Genomic DNA, 11,225 nt, shown 5'->3' with positions numbered 1-11,225 from the left:
TGTACTGTGAATTTATCTCCTGGGTGGTTTATTGATTAATTAATTGATTGTTTAGTTTGTAAAAAAAACAAGAGTGACAATTATCTAGAGACCAGAGTTAGTCCAAGCCTCAGAATGATTAAAATGCTTAAGTGTGGTGTCAAGTAAAGCACGACTACGTCAAATTTGTACAGGAACAGTACAGTAAATATGTACTCTAACCCTAGGAGTCTTTACACCTCGATACACGCCTCTCTCTTGTTTTTGTTCCTGCGTGTATGATATTTCCGACAGTTCTGAAGGCAGCATGAGATCTGGGCGAGGCTTTCACGAGGACAGTGGTACGTGCGAACAACTCACGTCGCCGTGGTGGACGGTAACGAGAACTACATCCAGGCACGTCCCCGGACCTTTAGGATACACTGGAGAACCAGGACCGATCCAGTCCGGTTTGGTTTGGCATGGGGGGAGAGTTTAAGTACAGCTGGTCCGGTCTGTTTAACTTCTAACGTAAACTGCAAGACGGAAGAAGACCGAGGTGACTGGAAATACTGTCACAGTCTGTCAAAGGTGTGTCGCTACCTCCACTTATAAGGTCGGTTGTTTATTACTTAAGTGCGTCTGACAGCTGGGTATTGTAGATCCATCTAAGGCTGATACATATGGAGCAAATCGTAATGGACCATGCTGTAACATAATAGACCACACGCTGTGCATGGCTGTTGCTGCCTGATTTCAATGTCAGCACGATGTACCATTAGGAACTTGTTTTTTGTGTCTGCATTCCTCTCCACCAATCTGCTGTGACTTTTAAAATATGTCTACCCAACTGCCTTTGATTGCACTTGAATAGGGTGGTGCTTAGTAACATGGATGTAATAAACTCCGTTTATTTATCATGCTTATATCAAACCTAATATTACGTAAAGCGCATATTTTGACTGCCTCTAAATTTATGCGTATAATTTAGATTGGTGGTCATGGTGCAGCCACAGAAAACACAGATCTCAGTACTTTATTACATGTAAGATGCACATTTGTGCAACCACGATGTCATGTTGTTGTGTACTCGTATTGTGCTAACATGGCTGCCAGTCCAAACTGTCTCTGTGAGGCCATCCACTCACATGAGTGTCTCCTCTCTTGCTGACACACCAGCAGGCATCATGGAGGATGACCTGATGTTCAGCATGGAGGAGCTGGGCAGTGCCAAGAGACCTGCTGCCCAGCAAAGTGCCTCCAGTCAGCGGGCTTCATCCCTCACTGATGATGATGATGATGATGAGGATGACCATATTATCTGTCCCATCCTGGATGACTCTTCCCAAAAACGCTCTCTCTACTTGAAGAATCTGTCAAATTCTCTTCCTAAATCCAACTTTATCTACAGGGTGAGTTGTTGCCCAGGAAATGCAATGCAACATGACAACCAAATGTACAAAGGGAGCAGTATCAGTAAATGTTAAAATCAAAAGCTGGGGAATTGTGTAGTGATAGTGTAAAACAGAAAGATTTAGTACGATTTGAATTTAGTTTGTTGTATTCAGCATCATCATAACCACTTCACTCTGCTATTTTCTGCCGTATAAGGAAATACAGTGTGTGTGTGTCTGCAGACATGTACTGGTATGTACATACGAGGAGGGATTTTTCTACCTCATGTGGTTATGTTGTACGTAACCAGGGTTCTCACTGCTCAGACTAGTGGCTCTCTCCACGCCACCAGAGAGCTGCATAATAGCCCGATTCAGCACACACTGTTCTTTATCAGAGCCTGTGTACACCAGCCAACTGTTGGGAAGAATGGCCTTTTTAGCTGTTGTGTTGTTGTGCATCTAGGAAACTAATGTTATTTGAAATAATGATGCAAAAATGTATCTTTTTTTAATGAAAAGCCGTCCGTTTTCTTTACCTTTCTACATAGAATGACACAGTGGCAGAACCTCAGTTGCACAAGGTTTTATCTGAGCACGCACGGGTATGTTACAGATCACCTTATATCTTCCTTCTCTTCTTTTTCACCCGTGACCATCTACGCCTCCCCTTTTCTCACTTCACTCTTTAATTTACTGTCTTCCTCCTTCAACGTCTTTTATTTTTATAGCAACATGCTTTTCACCTATTTCACCTTTTCATGACTCCTCTTTATGACTTTATGTTGGTGCTAATTAATACAACCTTCCTTCCTTCAGTGTATTTCTTTTCAGAAAAGTTTATTAATCATCAGCAACATTGGACATGTTCTATTTTTGTTTAACAAAGCACTCTGCTTGAGTTTTTTTTTTTTCCAGAATGTTTTTTATTCCAAGTGCTGCTGACTTTACTGTTTGAACCCAAAAGCCTTGTGATCAGACTGTAATGTTTCTGACACGCGTCAGACCTCAGCTCATCCCTGCAGCTGAACGAGGTCTGACATGAAATGTGTTGCCTGCTCCTCCTCATAACCAGATGTGGCGCTCCCAAAAATGTCACCCTTCATAGTTGTACTCATGTTACTCCTTCACTCTAAATATAAACATGCCTAAAGCACCTGATAGACATGGACCAGTGGTGTACGTGGGCGACGTGCTGCTGTGCAGTATAGGTCAGGGCTTGATTTACTGCAGCAGGGGTGCATTACTAACTTGATTCATGGTTCCTACAAAGCAGTTATGTTTGGGAAGTAGTAAAACTGCATAAGCCCACGAGGATCACATTCATTTTGCCACAACTGTAAGCTCTTTTTTTTTTTTTTAATTGAATAGAAGATCTTTGTTGACTCACAGTTATTACACTTGTGTGCATCCTGCTCTGGAATATTATTATTTCATTATAATTTCTTTATTAATTAATATATCTATGTCATTCTAATGGTTTCATGTTTTGTTCTGGTTTGGTAGTACTAAACTTATTTTTCTTCCTTCCCCTTCAACCTTCCTTTTTTGCTGATTTCCATATTGTCACAACAGTTACAAACCAGAGACGTGTGATCTTTAGAGTGTTTTCTTGAGTTTACACTGGTGTGTCCCTTAGTGTTGTTTATAAATGATCTGCATAGTTGTTCCTTGGCTCTGGGCTGATTAATTGCTAATACTTTAAAGAATGAGGGGGAGTAGTGCACAAAAAGGCTTGGGATTGCTTTTATTGTACAAATTAAACAACTTTCCATTAACAGCTTTTCTTTATATTCTAGTAAACTAGTTTTGCATGAAAATAAAAAATGCCAGCTAATAGTATGAGCCTTTCTTCACTGTGACAGGAGACATGGAAACATGCGATTGAAAAAGCAAAAGCGCTTCCTGACCCCTGGGCACAGTTTCATCTGGAGGACATTGAGACTGAAGTGTGCATACGTTACAGGTATGAAAGTATGAATGTGCTTTGGAGACAACTGTGCTAATTGCTGTATGGCTGATGCAGTATGGTCAGCAATGTTTCTGAAGTCATGTACAGGATACTGTAATTAAAATAATACTGAGACTGAAAACAGTACTGAAACACGGCAGTTTGCCAGTGAGCTAAAAGAAGTTTAAAAAAGTAGTAAAAAGACAGAGACCAAGACACTTTGCAGAATAAAAGGATCCACAGAGTTTGGTGGTAATTCTCTGTGGGGTTTTTCGTTGTCTCCTGACTTTTTTGTTAATAAAATAATATTTATGAAAACAACTTGAACATTGTAAAATGCAGCTTGTTTTAGCTTTTGGTGAAATTGAGTGTTTCCTTCCCTGTTCTGCCATCAGGCCTCACAGTTTGCTGAAGTTTCAGTCAGTAGTACTAATCTTAACTGTCAGAAAACACTACTGCTCTTTGACTGGACACTTAAACCTTAGTGTCATTTTGGCCATCCAGTTCTTTATATTATCTGTGGGCGGGATAGTGAGTGTGCACCCTGATATTAAGGGCACTTTGGCAAGGGAAGTGCAGTTTTGAAGCATGAATGGGTGTGGGCTGCCAAGCAGGAGGAAAATAAATTCCTTTACGGTTGTGTGTGTTGGGCTTGTTACATAAGGTTTGGTCTGACTGCAGAGAGCGAGGAGTGAGTGGGAGGGGAGCTGGGATTTGCCCTGTGATCTCTTTTCATATTCTAATTTTGGCCACATGTAACCTCACTCTTCCTTGCCTCTTGTATGCCCCCTGTAGTATGGACCCAATGGAATGAAGTCATGGTACACAAAGTTCACAGGCTGAAAGGGCTTCTTGGTAGAAAGGATTAGGTTTTGGATGTGGAGCAGAGCACTATTCCTGTTTGTATATATGAGAGGAGAAGGAGAGCTCAAAGAGCTTCTGTAAAAGTTGAAAAGTGTTCAGGTTTCAGCTGTGAAGACTTGCAGCTGCTTCTACAGTTCACACAGTATTGATCAACAGAGGACACACACACACTGCCAAGCCAAACAGACACACTGACCCAGACATACAGTGTGTACACTCAAAAATGTCACCATACTGAATGCACAAGTCCTACCCAGATGAAGAAATGGACTCAGATGAAATCACCTTCTTTTTGAAAGAGGATGTAGGGAAACCTGCAGACACAACCTTTCAGTTTCCTCCTCTTCTTCTTATTCCATAGAGAGGAAACTGGATTCCTTGTGTGCTTCCATGATAACAACTGATAATGGGCTGTTGACTCACTCACAGTGGGCAAAGAGTAACTTAGCTAACATGACTGAGAATATAAAGCTTTGTGCTGTTTTACTAACTAAATACCTTTATACAAGTGTTGTGTAACTGGATGTGCTGGGATTATTGAACATGTATAATTTAGCACAGAGCAGGGTCACATGATCTGGTCTGGGATGTAAAAAACAATTGGTACACTGTCACAGAACTGCAGTAGATTAGTTGAATATATGGTTGACAGAAAGTTGATTCTGATAATGAATTAACTTTCTATTTTTTCTTGTCTTTTCTTGTTTTTGTTTTTTTTACTGCAAAAATAGCCAAAATTCATTACTTTGAACGTCTTTGCAGGTACAATGCCATCACAGGCGAATGGTCTCAAGACCAGGTCCACATCAAGGTGGCTGCCCAGGTATTTCTGATCACTAAAAGACTCTTTTGCTTATATTTTTTATAAACACACATACATTAGAGAATCTTGCAGTGTCTTTATTACTTGTCTAATTTAATTCTGTGCCTGGTTTCACAGCCGTTTGGGAAAGGGGCCATGAGAGAGTGCTTCAGAACGTAAGTAGAAATATTTTTTAATATACGTCAATTGGTATTCTGTGGTTATTGTCCTAATGTTTTAGTTACTGTGGCTGTTTTGGTCTTTGTGCAAGCAAAACAGAGTAGTAAGGCGTTTTTAAACTGTGGCCTATAACCAGAGCAGGTCAGCATTCCTGACATGTCTCGCTCTGGCTCAGGAGGATAGCTGCTGCCAGATACACCTGTTTCAAAGCTGAAGATGGTACAAAGAATATTAATTCGAACCAGTGCTATAACAACTTGTCACACTTTGCTGTTTGGTTAAAAACAATTTGAGTGCATGTTTTTACCAGTGCTTTCCTCTGTTTTGGTTTCTGCATGACCTCACATAATTAGATAGCCCAGGGATAATACTCTAATTGTTAATGTTTAATCCTTAATTATGTGGGAAATGGAAAAGAGAGGCATAAAAGAGGCCACACACACAGAAACACACACTATTCCAACTATCCCACAGAAAGATTCCTCTCTGATGGGATCCTGAGCATGGAAATACCACAGTCCCTACGTGCACAAACAAGTTAGGGCCTAAAAAAAGAAAATCTCTACATCTGAAACATGGGAAGTTGTTCCTGTTGGTTTTGTAACCCAGGGTCACTGCTCAGTTATTTGAAGATCAGTGTGATTAAATGTAACTGCAGTGCTCATTCTTAAAATCTAACTGTTCCTTTCCCTGCAGGAAGAAGTTGTCTAATTTCTCACACAGCAGCAATTGGAAGTCAGCCTCTAACTATGTGGCCAAGCGTTACATGGAGACGGTGGACAGAAACGTTTACTTTGAGGACGTTCGTCTGCAGATGGAGGCCAAGCTCTGGGGAGAGGAGTACAACCGCCACCGACCTCCCAAACAGGTACAAGAGAAATGATTGCATTCCACTGCTAGACTGACTAATAAGAAACAGATCATGTGGATAAAACCTGGCTCATGTAAAACCATCAGGTGGACATCATGCAGATGTGTGTGCTGGAGATGACAAACAGACCTGGTAAACCTCTCTTCCATCTGGAACATTACATTGAGGGCAAGTACATCAAATACAACTCCAACTCTGGCTTTGTGAGGGATGACAACATGCGACTCACCCCACAGGCGAGTGTAATCCCATTTGGTCTTTGTACATGTTCAGCAATAAACACTTAATAATTTCCATCATTTGTTTTCTTTCTGCGTCCATCAGGCCTTCAGTCACTTTACGTTTGAGCGGTCGGGGCACCAGCTGATCGTGGTGGATATCCAGGGAGTTGGAGATCTTTACACAGACCCTCAGATCCACACAGAGAAGGGAACCGACTTTGGAGATGGAAATCTTGGTACATCTCACTTTGACACTGGCAAAGAAAAATAGTTGTCATATTATTCTAGAAGCACTGATTTGATTGTGTGTGTTCCTCCAGGTGTTCGAGGCATGGCCTTGTTCTTCCACTCCCACCTGTGTAACAAGATCTGCAAAAGTATGGGCTTGACGCCTTTTGACCTCTCACCTGCAGAGAAGTCTCAGCTGGACTGCACTAACAAACTACTTGTAAGTTTAAAATGTTATAATACTAAATGAAATGTCAGCCAGCATCAGAAACCAGCAGAAAGTCAGGCTAAAAATATCCAACAAAGTTTAAAATAATAATAGATAAAATGGGAAAAATGCGAATTACTGCATTTCTCCATATTTAGACATGACTGCATGTTGTCCACTGCTTTGGGATTTCCTGTTAGAGTAATTGTGTTTGATCAGAAAATAACTAAGAGCCAATGCAAAGGAAAAGAAAGAAAAAGGCTTTGTTCTGTCAGAAAAAATGTGCTTTAACTTTAAATAAATCGTATTATTATGATCACTGCTTTGTACATACTGAACTCACTCGCCAAGTTATTGTCATAACAAGGAGATTTTAACTTTATCTATTGTATGTGCTGCTTGTGCTGCCATCTGACACAGATTCACTTTGTTTTATTCCAGAAGTCTGCCCAGACGGTGCTGAGGGGTTGCGAGGAGCTCTGTGGTTCCCCTCGTGTTCGTACGATGTCAGGAAGCCGGGCTCCTCCTCTGTTGTCCCGCCTGTCTGAGACTTCCTCTGCAGACGAGAGCATGAGCGATGTAGAATCAATCCCCTGCTCCCCTCTCATCCTCCCCTGCTCCCCGCTGGTTGCACCTGGATCTGTGGGCAAGTCGTCACTTGGTGTGTACATGAACGCCTTACTACACACCTCACATGTATAACGGTGTGCTTTATGTAGTGGAGCGTGGTCTGTGTCCACATTGTAAATAGTTCTGTCCTACATTTTCCAGGCTTATCCTTTACTGGAATGTACGAACATGAAAGACTCAACAATAACAACACAAGTGAACACAAGGTGAGAAATAACTCACTGAATGTGCTTCCAAAAACACAAAAATGATATCAGCTTTTGGAAGACATTATCCCATAGCCAGTGGAGTCAGCACTAACAGGACTGGATGCACTAACAGCAGATATGGCTCTAGTCATGAGCTGGGAAGCAGCAATTAAACATTTTATTCAAAGGTCCTTTAAACAGCAGTAAAGCCAACTCTAAAACAAAAATACTGCAGGAATCTAGATGTGATAATGTTGCTCTTGTTGTAAAAAAGTAAAGTTTGGATTTATGAGATTCTCAGCAGCAAATATGATTGGAATGATTGTATGGTGATCAAGTTCAAGTCTGGTTTGAGTTGAACGTGCCAAACAGATCATGAGTCACTACACTGATTTTTTTTTTTTTTTTTTCTCATCTGAAGGAATCTGACAGTGGTGGGGACAGCGGATACCCCAGTGAGAGGAGGAGTGAAGGCGATCCAAATGACCACATAGACGGGGTAAAGACTTTTATTGGACCTTTCTTTGGTCAGTCAGACTGATTTTACTCAGTAAACCTTTACAAAAATGACCAAGAAATTAATTTGTGAACGTGTCATTCAGCATTCAGGTAAGTATACATATCTATTCACAAAACAGAGTTTAAATATATTAGATAATTTGAACAATTATTGGCTGGTGTCCAAATTACATTTAGAATAGAAATAATTTTTCTGAGTTATTTTTTTATATTTTCAAAATTTACATAAGTACACAGTCGCATTTTATCATAAACATTTTAACAATAAGGTGTTAGTCTGTTAATATTTCCACTCCACATTAAGTTTAGATGACCTTTATATTGGATGTTGTATCATCACGTAGGCCCATCATCGCTACTTCAGACATTATTCCGAGTCGGATGAGGACAGTGTCAGACGGGTAAACAAACGTAGAGTCAACAGTGTGTAAACGTCACCCTCACCATCATAATCAAATAATCCTCCTCTGAATAATCCTTGTCCTTCTTCACCTCGTCTTTTTCCATTCCTAACAGTAACAATAAACAAAGTTCCTCACCATTCTTCTAATCCATCTCCTCCTGCTTTGTGTTCCCTCCCTAGAGGAAGATGGTAGCTCGTGCAAGAGCCTCCGCAAACTTAAATTCACACACTCCTGACAACGAAAGGGTGATTACATGCATGAATGCTTGTCAGCTGGGCATTTCCTTGTGCAGCGCTGTGCAGGCCTTTTGCTATAAAGCTTTATCTTTACCCAAAAATGCATCAAGAGTGATTCTCAACTTAAGACCAGAGCAGGCTGCCACTGTTTGTGCATCTACTGCTCTGTTAAACAATCTGAAAATGAAAAATGCAAGAAAATATAAAAATTACATTTGGATCCTAAACACCATCTACCTCTGTTTTCGCCAATTTTACCATCTTTCAAACATTTCTCAACATAACTTCTTGTGCATGCTCATCTTCCCTTGCTTCCCTTACATTCTCTGTGCGACAGACCAACAGGGGTGTACCCGTCCAGTCCTGAGCTCCAGGCTGATCAGGGTTACGTAAGCCTTTGTGGATGGGTACACCCCTGAGAGCTGAGTGTGGTTATTCAACTTGTACTTGATTTTCATTCATGAAACCATTATTTTGAATACACATGGTAACTTTTTCTTTTTTTTCCTTTATTCTTCTTGTATCTTGATTGTCTGTTTTTACTCAGCTGACAGAAGAGAAGTGGAGCTTCTACCATTCAACCCGTGCTCACGTCCACAGATCTTCCTGCGTGGCCACTGAGGTGGAGCGACTCAGCAGTCTGCTTCAGAAGAAGATTGGCCAATCGATCCTTGGAAAGGTAGGAAATACCTGCACAACATTAGGTTGACGGTTGTTGCAATGTGTGTATCACTGCCCTAAGAAAACAAATATATTCTGAACTCATGTTCTAAATTGCCCTTTGAAAACAGCTACAGCAAACTGACTTCAAATTCTGTTTTCATGTGTTAAATATATTCTGGATCTTCTTCCTCCTGTCCAGGTCCACCTGGCAATGGTGCGGTACCACGAGGCGGGTCGTTTCTGTGAGAAGGATGAGCAATGGGATCAGAACTCGGCCATGTTCCATATGGAAAGAGCTGCCATGTGTGGAGAGCTGGAGGCCATCGTTGCCCTGGGACAGTGCTATCTTCAGCTGCCTCATCACATACTGCCAGACATGGAAGCAGAGGTACACCATGGACCATGTATTTTCTCTTTTTATTCTGCAGCTGATCTGAGAGTAATTTTTCTAAAGCCCTGTATTCAGACATTTTTGTTGTTGGCAGGATAATGCAGGAAACAGGATGAAAGGTTTCAAGTATCTGCTGCAGGCTGCTGAAGCTGGTGACAGATCTTCCATGATCATAGTGGCCAGAGCCTTTGATACAGGATTCAATCTGTCAGCTGATAGGTTAGTGAAGGTTATTTTAAAACAATCAATCATCATCAATCAAAAGCTTTGAATTATAAAGAAGATGAGTCCTGGTCTTTGGTCCTGCTATGATGAAAATGCTGCCCCCTGGTGGGAATTTTTAAAATCGTAAAGGTTTTATTGTTACTGTTAATAGAAAGTGTGCTTTCTTGCTTTTTATCTTCCAATTTTGTAGAAAGCAGGACTGGAAGGAAGCCATTCACTGGTATGACAGCGTGTTGAACATGACGGACTATGACGAGGGGGGAGAGTTTGATGGGACACAGGATGAGCCTCGGTATCTGCTGCTGGCCAGAGAAGCAGAGATGTACCAAGTGGGAGGCTACAACCTCACTGCAGACCCACAGAGAGCAGGTTTGACACCACTCTGGGCTCAGTATAGCTGAATGCAAAATTTAGGGGATACTGCACTGATCTTTTTTTTTTTTTTTTTTTTGGTATCAGAAATAGCTAAATTTTTTAATGGATAAGGTTGGCTTTATTCTGTATGTTTCTTGTTGTCAGTAAATCCTGTGAATCAAGAAAATTCTTCTGTTGTAGCAAATATTGTTGCTGCCTCCATCCTTACTTCCTGTCCTTCCCTGCAGGAGAGCTGTTCACGGAAGCGGCAGAAGCTGCCATGGCAGCCATGAAAGGCAGGCTGGCTAACCAGTACTACATGAAAGCTGAAGAAGCCTGGGCGCTAATGGAGGAGTAACTCTGGGAACACACTTGCATCACAGGAGTTGATGTGTCTGACTAATAGCCAGGCTGATTTTTACACATTCAGGACACAACCTGAATGGTTTTACAGTTTACATTTTTTATGACAGAATGTTTTGCAGTTGCTGTGTTTTTATGCGTATGCGTGCTCAGCATTCTAGGATCAGGCTTACACCTCCAGTTCCTCTTTCTTTTTCTGAAGCTAGTCACTCTGACTGGTCTTTAACTTCCTAGTGTCTCTCCTTTCAACTTAGGTGACTGTTATAAGAAAGAAAAGGCATGAAGAATCAAAACAAAAAAAAGAAGACTTAGTTACATTGCCCCAAGAATTGACACACTTATGTTGGAAGAATGTATGTAAAATGCTTGGAGCATAAATCTGTATAATAAAGTTTGCTTTAATTTTTAAGAGTTAAATTTGTCATTATTCCTTTTGTGTCTTAGGACCACATGGCATTTTAAAATAGTGAATTCATGTTTAGTGACAGGTGAACTCATAATACATCTCTTTTTAATTACATGCACCTAGGCACAATAATCTAACATTCAAAATACACTAAATCAGCTAAAACACT

General features: G+C 40.8%; 1 protein-coding gene across 9 annotated transcripts; it reads left to right on the top strand.

The window, feature by feature from the left end:
* Nucleotides 1–311: 311 nt before the first annotated feature.
* Nucleotides 312–11,067, top strand: eef2k (eukaryotic elongation factor 2 kinase). Of its 9 annotated transcripts, none has more exons than XM_026315429.2 (20): nucleotides 312–549; nucleotides 1,141–1,370; nucleotides 1,904–1,957; nucleotides 3,218–3,318; nucleotides 4,930–4,990; nucleotides 5,108–5,145; nucleotides 5,846–6,017; nucleotides 6,107–6,256; nucleotides 6,345–6,477; nucleotides 6,562–6,689; nucleotides 7,119–7,338; nucleotides 7,449–7,513; nucleotides 7,917–7,994; nucleotides 8,359–8,415; nucleotides 8,598–8,663; nucleotides 9,202–9,333; nucleotides 9,517–9,705; nucleotides 9,803–9,927; nucleotides 10,124–10,302; nucleotides 10,536–11,067. In XM_026315429.2, exons 2-20 carry the CDS (start codon nucleotides 1,146–1,148, stop codon nucleotides 10,643–10,645), a joined length of 2,283 nt encoding a protein of 760 aa, XP_026171214.1. In that variant the 5' UTR covers nucleotides 312–549; nucleotides 1,141–1,145; the 3' UTR covers nucleotides 10,646–11,067. The 9 variants fall into 9 exon arrangements, with proteins under 9 accessions (XP_026171214.1, XP_026171212.1, XP_026171216.1 ...); XM_026315427.2 differs by having other exon boundaries at nucleotides 1,138–1,370; XM_026315431.2 differs by having other exon boundaries at nucleotides 312–574.
* The last annotated feature ends 158 nt before the right edge of the window (nucleotides 11,068–11,225 follow it).

Source organism: Mastacembelus armatus, chromosome 19 (assembly GCF_900324485.2).
Source record: "Mastacembelus armatus chromosome 19, fMasArm1.2, whole genome shotgun sequence".
Classification (NCBI taxonomy): domain Eukaryota; kingdom Metazoa; phylum Chordata; class Actinopteri; order Synbranchiformes; family Mastacembelidae; genus Mastacembelus; species Mastacembelus armatus.
The sequence above is the reverse complement of the archived record's forward strand: the minus strand, read 5'-3'. Positions and strand labels throughout refer to the sequence as shown.